Source organism: Bombina bombina, chromosome 4 (genome assembly GCF_027579735.1).
Source record: "Bombina bombina isolate aBomBom1 chromosome 4, aBomBom1.pri, whole genome shotgun sequence".
NCBI lineage: Eukaryota > Metazoa > Chordata > Amphibia > Anura > Bombinatoridae > Bombina > Bombina bombina.
Window position 1 is genome coordinate 548,021,561 of NC_069502.1, and position 18,365 is coordinate 548,039,925.

Consider the following 18,365-nt stretch of genomic DNA (forward strand, 5'->3'; position numbering starts at 1 on the left):
TTTCCATTTAAGAAGAAAAGAGAATGTTTTAAGACCCTCTCTTTATAAAACACTAAACCTGGGGTATAATATTGTAAGAACGCAATTTTATCAACAACCAAGTTCTATCTAGAGTGTCATGTGACCCCTCATTTATAAAGGACAAGGTCAATTATTTATCCAAAACGCACGTGTTAAAAAAAACGTAATTTGCAGCAACATTGTTTCTCCAAATAGAAGAAAGTACACTATGTTGTATGGTTGGTGAGTCAAAATTTTGAGCCTATCAGAATATTAGGAAGGGCAGTTTTGTACCAGAATCTACAATTATCAAAATCCAAATGTGTTGAGGATTGTGACTGCAAACAAATAAGAAATTAGTTTGTGTATTATACAGCACAGTTCACGATTACTCCTTATATAACCATAGTCATTCTAAATAGATAAAGACAAAGTTTTTGTTTTCATTTGCTTTTGTTCAAGGTGTTTATTGCATCTCACAGGGCATACATGCACTGGGTCTTTAAACCAGGATACAAAGAAAAGCCATTTTGAAATCGATTTTAAATACTTTTATCCCCATTCAGAGTGTGTTTTCCCCATAGTAAACTCAGATACAACCATTGATTAAATAGTTACTTTGAAAGACAACAGGTGAATATCTTTCTTAGCCAACATTCTTCTACACACAGCTGTCAAGCCAGTTGTAACACTGATCAACAGTGACCGTATTTGTATGCACCAAAACCTTAAGCCAAGCCGTCAGCACAAAATAGTATGAATGTGTCAACGGAAAGTGTAACTCGCACAATATGTACAATAAAGGGCAGAATTGCTCTTATCTGTGTGGGGGCCACAAACAGTACAAAAACTACTCACAGAGAATTCAGACAATGAAGAAAACAACAGTCTAAATGAAACACAAAACAAGCACAAGTAAACTAAATTTGCAATAAAACATAAAAAAGTATATATTATATTTTTAGGATTAAGTACAAATACACAAGATTAAGGGTTTTGAAAATAACTGCAGCTGTGTTTTTCATCAGAGACTTTCATCTACATAAAATGAGCACACAAATACCCTTTTACTTGCTTTATGTATTGTGCAAAAAAAAAAATTAAATAAAACTTGATCAATATTCTAGGTCAGATATTGTGAACAAAAATATAATTAAAATATATACATTAAAACAATAATTATTAATAAATATGTATTTTCTCTGATATGACCATTTGCAGCAGGGTGTGCAAACACCCAGAAAACAGGAGTTGCATTTTTATCTTTATATGGACTTTAAATTATAAATATTTTTTTTAACATACAGAAGCACAATAGACAAAAAATCATTTCTTTCACAATTGATATTCCTGTGGGTAGTTCACACGCACACAGATGCACATACACACAAAAATAGTTTTTGTATTGGAGGGTGCTCTGGTATTATGAAACAATAGTTCATAACAGACAGAAGAATCAGGGCATGTTCAAAAGTTCATAAATATATATACGGAAACCTTCAAAACAGACACTTTTGCTCCAGATTGCTCAGCGCACAATAGCTGCATATTTTGTTCCCAACATAAAGGTCCATAAAAGCACTAGAAGGCATGAGGAACATATATCCATTTGTGAAAACTGTAAAACACAGAGAGATCCCAAATACACAAAAAATGAGAGATAGCGGATAACTGCTAAGGTAGTACACATTCCTAATGTTTACTTTCACAGCTCTGTTACACATTTCAGAAGAGAGAGAAATCTAAGCACTGGGTTTGGTACTGGTGGCTCATTTAGAAACTCTGAGCAGCAAATCTGTTCTTTGTAGGCTCCAAATTCACATATTCATTTCACAAAAACAGCATCTGTGTGAGAAGCAGAAACAAAAAGAAATGACTCAAAATGACGGATACTAAAATAACGCACAGTATGCATCTGTGTAACTTCTTTACCTACAGTGCTTCTGAAAAGAAAATGTTATTGGTGTATCTACCAATTTATAAGAAAAGTAAGACTATTATTATGTGCAGAGATTTAAAAGTACAGTTTAAAGTTATCCCTTGATTTTTTTTATTTTCTTCTCATAAGGATACAAAATTCCAAGTAGTATATTTTTTGTTTATCTAAGTATTTATGAATGTTTTTCAAATTTTCAAATAATGTTCATACATGCTGTAAAACCTCAAGAGAAAATTAATTACAGAACTGTTCTACTGCTTACCTGATTATATATATATATATATATATACAAATACACGTACATACATACACACACATATATTTATATATAAATATATATATACATACAAGAACTGTGAGAGTCTACAGCTCATCAAATGTTGCATATATCCTGAGACAAAAACAACCCTAAATTGCTAAACTTTCCCAGGAAGGAGGAGGAAAGTGGAAGACAGGAAGGGACCAAAGCAAGAAAAAGGAAATGCAAAACAAGATCTGCTATTAACTGAAGGTAATAATAATCAACAGAGTTGCGGACTCACCATCATGAAAGAAATACATTATCTGATAAGCATAAATTGTGTTACATTCATATGATAGTAACAGTCCACAAATCATCAAATGTGAGATCTAAGAAGTTAAGGCAGGTATGTTCTTAAGACATGATGACTCCCTGTCCTTACCTGCAAAAAGCCATCTCAAATGGTAGCAAAGTATGCAAAGAGGACTAGGAAGCTGCTTTATAAATCTGGTCAAGCAAAACATCATTCTGAAAAGCTCAAGAAGTAGCCACTGCTCTAGTTGAATGAGCAGTAATGTGCTTAGGGGGCAGTTTACCCGCTATCTGCTTTTTTCTTTTAAGTGCAGTCCCTGTTGTAAGGACACAATCTTGACTTTTTAGTAGTAATATAATCTCCATTCATGTAAGAGCACCTTACTTAAAGGGACAGTCAAGTCCAAAAAAACTTTCTTGATTCAAATAGGGCATATAATTTTAAACAACTTTCCAATTTACTTTTATCACAAATTTTGCTTTGTTCTCTTGGTATTCTTGCTAAAGCTAAACCTAGGAGGTTCAATTGCCAATTGAAGGCCGCCTCTAATCTAAATGCATTTTGATAGTTTTTCACCACTAGAGGGCATTAGTTGATGTGTTTCATATAGATAACATTGAGCTCTTGCACGTGAATTTACCATGGAGACAGCTCTGATTGGCTAAAATGCAAGTCTGTCAAAAGCACTGAAATGAGGGGGCAGTCTGCTGAGGCTTAGATACAAGGTAATTACAGAGGTAAAACGTGTATAAATATAACTGTGTTGGTTATGCAAAACTTGGGAATTGGTAATAAAGGGATTATCTATCTTTTAAAACAACAAAAATTCTGGTGTTGACTGTCCCTTTAAAGCCATCAGAGATGCATATTAGTTGGTGTACCCTATGAAATATTTTTAAAGCAAACATGTGTGGCAGGCTCTCAAGAAATCAACACTGCTCTCATGATGGTTTAAAACCCAGGATTTGTCATAAATTTTATAGGTTGACCAGTGCATTGCATGTGTACTTAGTCTGAGACTATTGTTATTCCGAAAGTGAGAAATACCTGTGAGAAGTGGGTCAAGGCAGGGTGTTATATAAGAGCCGTCCATGATAGGGGTCGCCCCCTTAGGAAGTTGTGGAGTGAGGTGTGCGAAACACTGGTCCAGGGCTCACGCAAGGGTCAACCATGCACAACGGCAGGAAAAACTACTTTGGGCAAAAGTCCCTCAATTAAGTGACCATGGAGTGCCTGGGCAGCTTGGGGTTGTATAGAAAACTGACCGCCAAAGATGTGTTGTGTATTTAGGGTAGTGTCTGAACAGGTTAGGGGTCACATATGCTGAGGTGCAAATCTGGTACTGCTCAGAAATGTTGCGAGGGAATATTTGTAAATTTAAAGCTGTGTATTATGAATGCTTGTGTTTATTTGCTGCACAATAATGAACATTAAAATGTTTCATAACATTCCAGGGCTTCCAGAAACTTTGGTATAGATTAATCCTTTTTTTACTTTGTAAAAAACAGTGCTATACATTACATTTGATTTACACTAAAAAAGGTATAGCTAAGCATAATTACTCTGTCAGTGGGCTGCTTTAGCGACAGTGGGGCCAATATTTATTCCTCATGGAATGGTTTGTTTTGTTACAATTCTGCACCAGGACAACTTTCTAATTGGGAAACAAAATAGTCTGCTCTACTCCTTACAAAAAGTCCTAACATTGTCAAGTCTAAAAGAACAGTTACTGCTGCCTTAAGTTACTTTCCACAGAATGTATGTATGTGTGTGTAACTATGTGTGTATAAATGTATTTGTGATTGAGTGTTTAAATGTGTGTATAAATGTGTATGTGTGTGTGTAAATATGTATGTGTAGGGCTATGTATGCATGTAGAAGTGTGTGTGTAACTATGTGTGTATAAATGTATATGTGATTGTGTGTATAAATGTGTATGTGTGTGTGTAAATATGTATGTGTAGGGCTATGTATGCATGTAGAAGTGTGTGTGTAACTATGTGTGTATAAATGTATATGTGATTGTGTGTATAAATGTGTATGTGTGTGTGTAAATATGTATGTGTAGGGCTATGTATGCATGTAGAAGTGTGTGTGTAGGTACATTTTGTTACATGCTATGTTGTGCAGAGCCAAGACTTTGGCAGTGTTGCATGGTTACTTAAATTCTAGCTATAAATTATGCTTGTGGTTTTGTAAACAGTACCTGAAAGGTTTACAAGAAATCCTTTATATTGAGATCTGCTAATGGATCCTTTGTTGGAGGTTTCTTAGGACTTGGGGAAGCAGGTGTTGGACTAGGAGAGAGCTAAACACAAAAAGGACACAATATTATCAAACATGAAGAGCATTACACACTTAAGAAGGTAAAACATTTAGTGAAACTGTAGTTTTAAGCAGTATATAGTACTTTTAGGAGAAATTCACTGCAGTTTAGTATTGGCCTTATATAGAAAAAATGACAGATACAAAATGCTATTTTTTGGTAACTTTTCCAGTGCATACCCTCTCTTGCACAGACTCCATGTAGCAGATATACCATGTGACTTGCCACCACTGATGCTATAAAGAGCATGCACATGGCCTACCACCCTATCAGCAGTAGCTTGCATGCAAAGTAAAAGTCACAAGAGCTGACGAGCCGTTTAAACAAAACATTTCTGCAAATAGAAGGGCAATGCTAAAATGGCTTGAATCAAACTTCAAATGTGTTTCTCTGCATTTCAGATTCAACTTACTTGTCTCTCTAAAGGCAATAACTGATATAAACTGTGCTACCAATTAAAGTAAATCTGCATAAATCACAATTAAATCATCTCTAGTAACAATGCACCCAAAAACAAACTATTACCTCACTAAAATATTAACAAAATGCAACCTATTGAATGCTTGCAATATTCTAATTACTTGAGGTAAACAGACATTGTAAGTTATAATTGTTGTTCAGAAGTATGACATCATGGGTCTACTGATACCATGTTAACAGTGATGTCATCTATAATATTTACATTACTTCAAGTGAGCCTAATAAATGAAATCTGCATTTCACTGGTGTTGTACAGTTGAGTGAATATACTAAAATATAAACATATTACAAATGCATTTCGTGTTTATGTGCTTTTGTCAAGTAAATATTTAAGCAAAAAGTCACCATCTTGTACAAGATAATTTTTTTCATCAGGACTTTGCCATGGAGACAAAGTCTGTTTTGCTCCAATATGTCACTAGTGTAGATGGCATCACATGTGATGAGCTGGATAATATAAAAAAGGACAAGCAGACTGTGTTTAGCGTCTGTTCCTCCTCTCTTTGTAACACAATAGAATAACTGTTGTGTTATGGACCAAATCTGTGGGCCAAAATGTAGAGAGCAATGCTAGAAGATGTGCACTTAGTATATTGTGTGTGATGACCACTTTTTTGAGCTCCAATAACTGCTCTCATAATGGCAAAAATTGTTACCTATGGTCTCAAATATTAAAGCACCACTGAACGTGAACCCCCTAAATCTTATTAAAAGGGTCATACCGGAACTGAAGCTCCACCAAAGGACGGCCTTATCATAGGCTGGCCATACATCACGGGTTGCTGGGGCATCATAGGTACCCCTGCTCCAGCTGCTGAAGGCTAAAAAAAAAATATGTATATAAATCAATGTTATCTTTGGAAAAATAATATTGTCTGTTATTAATTTATTTATTACTAGTTTTCTAGTACTTTGCTTTAGTAAGAATTGTCTGCTTGATATCACCATTTTATAGTATTCTGTGTTCTTCAAGCTATACTATAATCGCGTCTGTAACGCGTCCGTCGCAATCGCCAGTTGCGCACGCATCCTCAAAGGAATGTTGGCTGCCCGAGGCAGCCAAAAGTATGTTGGCTGTGCATGCAGCCAATAGAATCCACCTGGATGCAGCGTAGGCAAACAAAGCCTTAAAAATAAAAAAATAAAAACACGCAATGGCCCGAATGAAATAACTAAAAAACACGTAATCGCTCGCAAGAAATAAAAAAAAAACCGAACCGCCCGCACAAAGTATTAATTAAAAAATACTAACTGCCCGCACAAATTATTAAAAAATAAACATAACCGCCTGTACTAAGTATTATTATTTACATTGATAATAGGAGTAAATTAGAAAGTGGCTTAAAACAAAATAAAATAATCCTTAAATCGCTAAACTCCCACAACAGAAACTACCAAACCCTTACACCGCCAAAGCCCCACACCACCAACTAAATAAATTACAATATTACCCCTAAACCGCCAACCCCCCACATCGCAATAAACCTAATTAACCCTTAAACCACCAACCCCCCCACTAAATTAGAAAGTTGCTTAAAACAAAATAAAATAACCCTTAAATCGCTAAACTCCCACAACAGAAACTACCAAACCCTTACACCGCCAAACCCCCACACCACCAACTAAATAAATTACAATATTAACCCCTAAACCCCCCCCCACATCGCAATAAACCTAATTAACCCCTAAACCACCAACCCCCCACATCGCAATAAACCTAATTAACCTATTAACTAAACCGCCAACCCCCACAACGCAAATAACTAATTTAATTACTAAGCCCCCTAACCTGACACCCCCTAAATCAACTCCAATTACTACTAAATTACAATTAAAATAAAAAATCCTAACATCAAATTACAAAAAAATGAATCTAACACTACAAAAAAAGAAACATTATAGAAAAAAAGAAACAAAATAATCAAAAATAAAAAAAAATAAACCTAATCCCTATGAAAATAAAAAAGCCCCCCCAAAATAAAAACACCCACTAAACTACCAATAGCCCTTAAAAGGGCCTTTTGTAGGGCATTGCCCTACGTTAAAGAGCTTTTTTTTTTTTTTTAAAAAATACTAAGTCCCCCCTAACAGTAAAAACCCCCTACCCACTAATCCCCCAAAATAAAAAAAAACTAAACTACCCATTTGTATGGGCATTGCCCTTAAAAGGGCATTCACCTATTTTACTGCACTTTAAAGGGCATTCAGCTCTTTTAAAAGCCCATTCAATCCCTAATCTTAAAAATAAAAAAATAAAAAACAGGTACTCACCGTTCCTGAAGTCCGGGCGGAGAAGGTCTTCTTCCAGGGGGCTCCATCATCTTCTATGATGGGAGGTGCGGGGCTGGCTTCCCTGATCTTCAACGGCGTGGAGGTTCCTCTTCATGCGATCATCCGTAGCACACTGAAGATTAAAAGCAAGGTACCCCATATTTATTGGGGTACCTTGCCTTCCTGTTTGCTGAAATTTTGAAATCAGCCATTAGGATGAGAGCTACTGAAATCTTATTGGCTGATTTGAAAATTTCAGCCAATAGGAATGCAAGGTACCCCAAATTAAATGCGGTACCTTGCATTCAATCTTCAGTGTACGACAGACATCAGATGAAGAGTAGCCTCCACGCCGCCGAGGATCCATGCTGATGGAGCCGCCTGGAAGAAGACCTTCAGGAACGGTGAGTACCTATTTGGGGCTTAGTCTTTTTTTTATTTTTTGGGGTTGATTTTTTTTAGATTAGGGTTTTCTTGGGCTGGAAAAGAGCTGATTGCCGTTTTAAGGGCAGAAAAAGAACTGAATGCCCTTTTAAGGGCAGTAAAAGAGCTGAATGCCCCTTTAAGGGCAATGCCCATACAAATGCCCCTTTAGGGGCAGTGGGTACTTTAGGTTTTTTAGTGTTAGGCTTTTTATTTTGAGGAGTTTGGTGGGTGCTCTGATTTTCAGAATCCTAACCAAGCCCCAAAGTTTTATTTGAATACCGTCAGCTACCTTCCCCAGCTTGCTTCTGTTTGTGTAAAGGGTCTTTTCATATGCAAAAGAAGGGGGAGGGGGGGAGTGTCTTATTTCCCACTTGCAGTGGGCTTTCCAGCTACCTTTTCAACAGAGCTAAACTGAAAGCTTCTAAGTACGTTTTTAAACAGTTTTATACTGGATTTTTATATCAGTATCTGTGCATCTTATTCTTTAGAGTAGTGTCTATTACATGCAGTTATATGAAAATGAGTGTATACTGTCCCTTTAAAAATAAATAAAACAGACATTGTATTGAAAAATGTTCGTATATGACTATAAAGGTAGCCTGAAATGTCCTGATAAATCTTAAATAAAAGCTGTTTAAATCTAAAATAATCCCTTAGTGTTAGTTGTGTAATTCCTACTAATGTTCTTTGGATGATAAGGATATCTACCACTGATCTACTGACGGTGATGGACACAGTTTTGTAAGCATGTCAAGAAAGCATTGGTTAAATTAGGAAAGGAACACACATTTTTCAAGAAATTGTAACACATTTTGATAGGCCCTCTTTTAGATAAAATATAGAGAAAAATAACTACAATGTCCCTTTAAACAGGAAAACATCAGACCTATATAAATGCTTTACATATGACTTAGGTTAGGGCATCTTTGCACTGTATAGTTTTGCATAACATGTAACTTTTAGGTAAGAATTGGTCATTATCATATTGTCATAGTGTTAGTACACAGTATAACATTTAACCCTTTAACAACAGCTGACGTACCCTGTACTCTAGTGAGTTTCCGAATGCCTCAGTGTGGGCCCCATTCTAAAATCTTCACTGGGTCAGATGTGGTTTTCCACTCTCACACTCGCAGGGACAGGTCTCAGGGAATTCTATAAATCTATATATTGCTGGAAAGTGAAACTTCACTGGGGAGAGCGAAGCTAGCTGGGAGCAGGGGTGTAATTAAAAAATTAAACCCTGCAGTCAATACTAATCTAATTACTCAGCTTTTAGTGTATATCTGCACGTGTTTTTCTGTTAGGTAATAAGTGTATTGAGTATTTTGACAACATTTCGACCTTTTACAATCGTTAACTGCATATTTTTCTCCAAATGGGTCAAATATAATAGAATATGGTTTCCCTACCAGTACAGTCATTTATGCAGAGATGTTAGAGTTTGCCTAGGAAGCATAACATTTAAACACAATTAATCAGATAATGCATTGGTTGCATGTATCCTATCTAGAGAAATGCTTCTACGGAATACAGATAATTCCTCAATTTTAATCTGCTATCTGAAACAACTGTTAAGGTATTTAAAAGCATGTACCCTGCATAGGAGAGCTTAAAGTGACAGCAAAATAAAAATTAAACTATCATGATTCAGACAAAGCATGCAATTTTAAACAACTTTCCAATTGACTTCTGCTGACAAATTTGCTTTGTTATCTTGGTATACTTTGTTGAAGAGTAAATCTAGGTTGAGCTCATAGGAGCACTTGAGTGTTCACGTGTCTTTAGACTAGGGCAGCAGTCTAAAGGGCAGCAGTGTTATCAGCCTGTCTAGATTTACCCTTCAACAAAAGCAAATTTGAAAACAGAAGTAAATTAGAAAACAGAATTTATGTTTACCTGATAAATTACTTTCTCCAACGGTGTGTCCGGTCCACGGCGTCATCCTTACTTGTGGGATATTCTCTTCCCCAACAGGAAATGGCAAAGAGCCCAGCAAAGCTGGTCACATGATCCCTCCTAGGCTCCGCCTTCCCCAGTCATTCGACCGACGTAAAGGAGGAATATTTGCATAGGAGAAACCATATGATACCGTGGTGACTGTAGTTAAAGAAAATAAATTATCAGACCTGATTAAAAAACCAGGGCGGGCCGTGGACCGGACACACCGTTGGAGAAAGTAATTTATCAGGTAAACATAAATTCTGTTTTCTCCAACATAGGTGTGTCCGGTCCACGGCGTCATCCTTACTTGTGGGAACCAATACCAAAGCTTTAGGACACGGATGAAGGGAGGGAGCAAATCAGGTCACCTAGATGGAAGGCACCACGGCTTGCAAAACCTTTCTCCCAAAAATAGCCTCAGAAGAAGCAAAAGTATCAAACTTGTAAAATTTAGTAAAAGTGTGCAGTGAAGACCAAGTCGCTGCCTTACATATCTGATCAACAGAAGCCTCGTTCTTGAAGGCCCATGTGGAAGCCACAGCCCTAGTGGAATGAGCTGTGATTCTGTCAGGAGGCTGCCGTCCGGCAGTCTCATAAGCCAATCTGATGATGCTTTTAATCCAAAAAGAGAGAGAGGTAGAAGTTGCTTTTTGACCTCTCCTTTTACCAGAATAAACAACAAACAAGGAAGATGTTTGTCTAAAATCCTTTGTAGCATCTAAATAGAATTTTAGAGCACGAACAACATCCAAATTGTGCAACAGACGTTCCTTCTTTGAAACTGGATTCGGACACAAAGAAGGCACGACTATCTCCTGGTTAATGTTTTTGTTAGAAACAACTTTCGGAAGAAAACCAGGTTTAGTACGTAAAACCACCTTATCTGCATGGAACACCAGATAAGGAGGAGAACACTGCAGAGCAGATAATTCTGAAACTCTTCTAGCAGAAGAAATTGCAACCAAAAACAAAACTTTCCAAGATAATAACTTAATATCAACGGAATGTAAGGGTTCAAACGGAACCCCCTGAAGAACTGAAAGAACTAAATTGAGACTCCAAGGAGGAGTCAAAGGTTTGTAAACAGGCTTGATTCTAACCAGAGCCTGAACAAAGGCTTGAACATCTGGCACAGCTGCCAGCTTTTTGTGAAGTAACACAGACAAGGCAGAAATCTGTCCCTTCAAGGAACTAGCAGATAATCCTTTCTCCAAACCTTCTTGAAGGAAGGATAGAATCTTAGGAATTTTTACCTTGTCCCAAGGGAATCCTTTAGATTCACACCAACAGATATATTTTTTCCATATTTTGTGGTAAATTTTTCTAGTTACAGGCTTTCTGGCCTGAACAAGAGTATCAATGACAGAATCTGAGAACCCTCGCTTTGATAAGATCAAGCGTTCAATCTCCAAGCAGTCAGTTGGAGTGAGACCAGGTTCGGATGTTCGAACGGACCCTGAACAAGAAGGTCTCGTCTCAAAGGTAGCTTCCATGGTGGAGCCGATGACATATTCACCAGGTCTGCATACCAAGTCCTGCGTGGCCACGCAGGAGCTATCAAGATCACCGATGCTCTCTCCTGATTGATCCTGGCTACCAGCCTGGGGATGAGAGGAAACGGCGGGAATACATAAGCTAGTTTGAAGGTCCAAGGTGCTACTAGTGCATCTACTAGAGTCGCCTTGGGATCCCTGGATCTGGACCCGTAGCAAGGAACCTTGAAGTTCTGACGAGAGGCCATCAGATCCATGTCTGGAATGCCCCACAATTGAGTGATTTGGGCAAAGATTTCCGGATGGAGTTCCCACTCCCCCGGATGAAATGTCTGACGACTCAGAAAATCCGCTTCCCAATTTTCCACTCCTGGGATGTGGATTGCAGACAAGTGGCAGGAGTGAGTCTCCGCCCATTGAATGATTTTGGTCACTTCTTCCATCGCCAGGGAACTCCTTGTTCCCCCCTGATGGTTGATGTACGCAACAGTCGTCATGTTGTCTGATTGAAACCGTATGAACTTGGCCTTTGCTAGCTGAGGCCAAGCCTTGAGAGCATTGAGTATCGCTCTCAGTTCCAGAATATTTATCGGTAGAAGAGATTCTTCCCGAGACCAAAGACCCTGAGCTTTCAGGGGTCCCCAGACCGCGCCCCAGCCCACCAGACTGGCGTCGGTCGTGACAATGACCCACTCTGGTCTGCGGAAGCTCATCCCCTGTGACAGGTTGTCCAGGGACAGCCACCAACGGAGTGAATCTCTGGTCCTCTGATTTACTTGTATCGTCGGAGACAAGTCTGTATAGTCCCCATTCCACTGACTGAGCATGCACAGTTGTAATGGTCTTAGATGAATGCGTGCAAAAGGAACTATGTCCATTGCCGCTACCATCAAACCTATTACTTCCATGCACTGCGCTATGGAAGGAAGAGGAACAGAATGAAGTATTTGACAAGAGTTCAGAAGTTTTGATTTTCTGGCCTCTGTCAGAAAAATCCTCATTTCTAAGGAGTCTATTATTGTTCCCAAGAAGGGAACCCTTGTTGACGGAGACAGAGAACTTTTTTCTGCGTTCACTTTCCACCCGTGAGATCTGAGAAAGGCCAGGACAATGTCCGTGTGAGCCTTTGCTTGAGGAAGGGACGACGCTTGAATCAGAATGTCGTCCAAGTAAGGTACTACTGCAATGCCCCTTGGTCTTAGCACCGCTAGAAGGGACCCTAGTACCTTTGTGAAAATCCTTGGAGCAGTGGCTAATCCGAACGGAAGTGCCACAAACTGGTAATGCTTGTCCAGGAGTGCGAACCTTAGGAACCGATGATGTTCCTTGTGGATAGGAATATGTAGATACGCATCCTTTAAATCCACCGTGGTCATGAATTGACCTTCCTGGATGGAAGGAAGAATAGTTCGAATGGTTTCCATTTTGAACGATGGAACCTTGAGAAACTTGTTTAGGATCTTGAGATCTAAGATTGGTCTGAATGTTCCCTCTTTTTTGGGAACTACGAACAGATTGGAGTAGAACCCCATCCCTTGTTCTCCTAATGGAACAGGATGAATCACTCCCATTTTTAACAGGGCTTCTACACAATGTAAGAATGCCTGTTTTTTTATGTGGTCTGAAGACAATTGAGACCTGTGGAACCTCCCCCTTGGGGGAAGCCCCTTGAATTCCAGAAGATAACCTTGGGAGACTATTTCTAGCGCCCAAGGATCCAGAACATCTCTTGCCCAAGCCTGAGCGAAGAGAGAGAGTCTGCCCCCCACCAGATCCGGTCCCGGATCGGGGGCCAACATCTCATGCTGTCTTGGTAGCAGTGGCAGGTTTCTTGGCCTGCTTTCCTTTGTTCCAGCCTTGCATTGGTCTCCAGGCTGGCTTGGCTTGAGAAGTATTACCCTCTTGCTTAGAGGACGTAGCACTTGGGGCTGGTCCGTTTCTGCGAAAGGGACGAAAATTAGGTTTATTTTTGGCCTTGAAAGACCTATCCTGAGGAAGGGCGTGGCCCTTGCCCCCAGTGATATCAGAGATAATCTCTTTCAAGTCAGGGCCAAACAGCGTTTTCCCCTTGAAAGGAATGTTAAGCAATTTGTTCTTGGAAGACGCATCCGCTGACCAAGATTTTAACCAAAGCGCTCTGCGCGCCACAATAGCAAAACCAGAATTTTTCACCGCTAACCTAGCCAATTGCAAAGTGGCGTCTAGGGTGAAAGAATTAGCCAATTTGAGAGCACGAATTCTGTCCATAATCTCCTCATAAGAAGAAGAATTATTATTGATCGCCTTTTCTAGCTCATCGAACCAGAAACACGCGGCTGTAGTGACAGGAACAATGCATGAAATTGGTTGTAGAAGGTAACCTTGCTGAACAAACATCTTTTTAAGCAAACCTTCTAATTTTTTATCCATAGGATCTTTGAAAGCACAACTATCTTCTATGGGTATAGTGGTGCGTTTGTTTAGAGTAGAAACCGCCCCCTCGACCTTGGGGACTGTCTGCCATAAGTCCTTTCTGGGGTCGACCATAGGAAACAATTTTTTAAATATGGGGGGAGGGACGAAAGGTATACCGGGCCTTTCCCATTCTTTATTTACAATGTCCGCCACCCGCTTGGGTATAGGAAAAGCTTCGGGGGGCCCCGGGACCTCTAGGAACTTGTCCATTTTACATAGTTTCTCTGGAATGACCAAATTTTCACAATCATCCAGAGTGGATAACACCTCCTTAAGCAGAGCGCGGAGATGTTCCAATTTAAATTTAAATGTAATCACATCAGGTTCAGCTTGTTGAGAAATTTTCCCTGAATCTGAAATTTCTCCCTCAGACAAAACCTCCCTGGCCCCCTCAGACTGGTGTAGGGGCCCTTCAGAACCAATATCATCAGCGTCCTCATGCTCTTCAGTATTTTCTAAAACAGAGCAGTCGCGCTTTCGCTGATAAGTGGGCATTTTGGCTAAAATGTTTTTGATAGAATTATCCATTACAGCCGTTAATTGTTGCATAGTAAGGAGTATTGGCGCGCTAGATGTACTAGGGGCCTCCTGTGTGGGCAAGACTGGTGTAGACGAAGGAGGGGATGATGCAGTACCATGCTTACTCCCCTCACTTGAGGAATCATCTTGGGCATCATTTTCTCTAAATTTTGTGTCACATAAATCACATCTATTTAAATGAGAAGGAACCTTGGCTTCCCCACATTCAGAACACAGTCTATCTGGTAGTTCAGACATGTTAAACAGGCAAAAACTTGATAACAAAGTACAAAAAACGTTTTAAAATAAACCGTTACTGTCACTTTAAATTTTAAACTGAACACACTTTATTACTGCAATTGCGAAAAAGTATGAAGGAATTGTTCAAAATTCACCAAAATTTCACCACAGTGTCATAAAGCCTTAAAAGTATTGCACACCAAATTTGGAAGCTTTAACCCTTAAAATAACGGAACCGGAGCCGTTTTTATATTTAACCCCTTTACAGTCCCTGGTATCTGCTTTGCTGAGACCCAACCAAGCCCAAAGGGGAATACGATACCAAATGACGCCTTCAGAAAGTCTTTTCTATGTATCAGAGCTCCTCACACATGCATCTGCATGTCATGCTTCTCAAAAACAAGTGCGCAATACAGGCGCGAAAATGAGACTCTGCCTATGATTAGGGAAAGCCCCTAGAGAATAAGGTGTCCAATACAGTGCCTGCCGGTTATTTTACATAATTCCCAAGATTAAAATAATTCCTCAAGGCTATGGAGTATAAAATATAAATCGATTTAGCCCAGAAAATGTCTACAGTCTTAGAAAGCCCTTGTGAAGCCCTTTTTTTCTTTCTGTAATAAAAATGGCTTACCGGATCCCATAGGGAAAATGACAGCTCCCAGCATTACATCGTCTTGTTAGAATGTGTCATACCTCAAGCAGCAAAAGTCTGCTCCCTGTTCCCCCAACTGAAGTTAATTCCTCTCAACAGTCCTGTGTGGAACAGCCATCGATTTTAGTAACGGTTGCTAAAATCATTTTCCTCTTACAAACAGAAATCTTCATCTCTTTTCTGTTTCAGAGTAAATAGTACATACCAGCACTATTTTAAAATAACAAACTCTTGATTGAATAATAAAAACTACAGTTAAACACTAAAAAACTCTAAGCCATCTCCGTGGAGATGTTGCCTGTACAACGGCAAAGAGAATGACTGGGGAAGGCGGAGCCTAGGAGGGATCATGTGACCAGCTTTGCTGGGCTCTTTGCCATTTCCTGTTGGGGAAGAGAATATCCCACAAGTAAGGATGACGCCGTGGACCGGACACACCTATGTTGGAGAAAGTTGTTTAAAATTGGATGCTCTGGCTGAAACAACAAAGTTTAATTTTGACTCTACTGTCCATTCATACCAATGCTGAACTCGTCTACAATATAGTGCAGATATGTAAAAAGAAAAGTTTATATTATGTCAGCGCTTAATTAGAAGATAGTACTGACTCCCAGAGTGTAATGATTTGTGCCAATACCCTGTGTCAAGCTAAACGTTCTGTAAAGACTGTGAATAAATCCATTTCTGTAATACATGAGGGTGGTAACCCTCCATATACGGTAATTTCTAGTTCTGTATAATGTGTGTCTTTCTTTCACATTTTATATTTCCATCCGTAACAGAGATGTAAGAAAGGGGAAATGTATAGTGTCTGAAACACTCAGGAATGGAATGCATCATGTAGGATCAGAGCCCAGACTACAACATTCTACACAGTGACTGCTTATTCACTGCCTTGGCTCATATATATATCTGTCCCTAACTGGTCATAACAAAAGGAGACAAAATGAGCAGTAATCAGGTTTTGCAATGATTAATAACACACTGCAGAACAATGAAGATCTGACTAACAATTTCACTAACAAAATTAGTTTTAAATGGGGTTTAAAACATTTTGAATGTTTATTTCAGTACTGAAATAAACTATGCATATATTTAAAAAAATTGTTTAATATCCGTTTAATTTCTGAATGTAACCAATATACTTACCATAGCAAAACCTGCTACTGGCTGTGCACCTGTAGCTGCACTTGCCGCTGGGGGGGTTCCACCAACAGGAGAAGATGTCCCTTGCTAGATCAAGAACAAAAACATGAACATATGAACAGGGTATGATTTCACAAATTACTATAGTTAAATATCCAAGCAGGTCAGTGTATTGGTTTTAAGTTATACAATTTTATTTTGTGTTTCCACTCTGTATGCACATAAGCAAGGATATGATGTTTTACTTCAGTGTGGGCAATCATCTGCATATGTATGTATTGCTTTGGTTTATTTACTTTAACATTTGGCACTAGAAACAGCGGATCTTAGGTGCCTTGGCATATGGAGCACTTCCAGGTTTCTAATGTCGCTTTATTTAGATTTAAAAAGCAAAACCGTTATTTATGGATAAGGAGGGAACGATCTGTGCACAAAAGGACTTGGAAAACAATGATATGTATTGTAATCTAGCAGGAGTTATTCCATATGGTTTAGAAAGAATTTGCAGAAATTGCCTAGTAGACAAAATAGGACAAAGTAACGTACCATAGGAGCACTTGATGCTGCACCAGTTGACCATGTAGCTGGTGCTACTTTTGGTTGCCAGTTTGCACCTCCAGTTAGCTTCTTCTCCCCGGCATTCCACTGACTGTTCAATACGTTGCACAAAACAGTACAATACAAAGAGACTAATGAGAATTTCACACTACAGAGGTATCAAGTTAAAATGTAACATAAAATGTTATATCCCTTTCAGTCTCTCATGCAGTTACTTGTCTGCATTGATAACGCTGAAACTTCCACTAGTTAAACGTGTACAGGCCCCATAAACACACATCTCTCTCTCTCTCTCTCTCTCTCTCTCTCTCTCTCTCTCTATATATATATATATATATATATATATATATATATATATATATATACACACACATATATATATATATATATATATATATACACACACTGTATATCTATCTATCTATCTATCTATATACACATAAATACATACATAAAGAAGAACACCAGCTGTCGGTGACACCAAAATGTGTCTCCCACAGGTGTTTTAAGTATACCCTTATCTGTCACTCAAACCTTATACAGTCTAATCAGAGAAAATCAGAGGTCACACGCTGTAAATGCATTTAAATAATTATTTAATCTATACAGATATTAATGCAAAAAATTAAAATACAGAAAAGCCACAAAAGCGGTAACTCATACTATAGTCCAGACAGGTTAATAAGGGTACCCTTAATTGAGGATTTAGCGAGCTTCCTATTATGAAAATTCACCAGTTGTGGGATATTTCCACCCAATAATAAGTCCCTTTGTAAATAAGCAAGCGTCCCACAAGCACTTAGGCAATATTCTTCTTACGGTGTAGAACCCCGTTAGTAGGTATAGTTGGTGTTAAGCAGTCTCCCCCACACACACAGTCCGTTGGCAGCAAAAGCATAGGACGGGTAAGCGGTCAGCCCTCCACACTCCCTTTCTTGCGCTTGAATTGAAGGATATTTGCTCTATGAGTGGGGCTCTGTCAATGACTCACCTTACCCTCCTGTTTCACTCTGTTCAGCTCCAGTATTTTTGTTGTTAAATGGCAGGGGGTTAATTGCGGTTCGAAACCGTCTGCTTACCAGACCATGGCGGGCGTTCCCAAACTTCCAATTGTTTCCTGATTTACTTAGACCTGCTTGTGCTGGCTTGAACTGGTCCTGATGCGTCCTGCTGGGACATAGTGTAGCTGCCTTGCTACGCACGTTTCACCCCTAAAGGCACAGGGCTTCTTCCGGCTTAGTTTGATGGCGTCATTCTGTAACGACGCCCTTTAAGGAAGTATAACTCTGCCTTGTTCATCCGGGTGAAATTGAGACATTTGAAGTTCATTTTTCCAACATAAGTTATATTGTACCGCTAG

General features: G+C 38.9%; 1 protein-coding gene across 1 annotated transcript in view; it reads right to left on the minus strand.

Annotated features, from left to right (window-relative positions):
- Window positions 1-536: 536 nt before the first annotated feature.
- The window catches only part of SNAP91 (synaptosome associated protein 91), a 466,999-nt gene continuing 449,170 nt past the window's right edge, over window positions 537-18,365 (minus strand). The window contains exons 26-30 of the mRNA XM_053710488.1: window positions 16,994-17,096; window positions 16,451-16,534; window positions 6,022-6,120; window positions 4,700-4,801; window positions 537-1,845 (exon numbers count right to left, since the gene is read on the minus strand). Of these exons, the coding sequence (XP_053566463.1) occupies window positions 4,709-4,801; window positions 6,022-6,120; window positions 16,451-16,534; window positions 16,994-17,096 (379 nt within the window). The 3' untranslated portion in view covers window positions 537-1,845; window positions 4,700-4,708. The remainder of the gene's footprint in view (window positions 1,846-4,699; window positions 4,802-6,021; window positions 6,121-16,450; window positions 16,535-16,993; window positions 17,097-18,365) is intronic.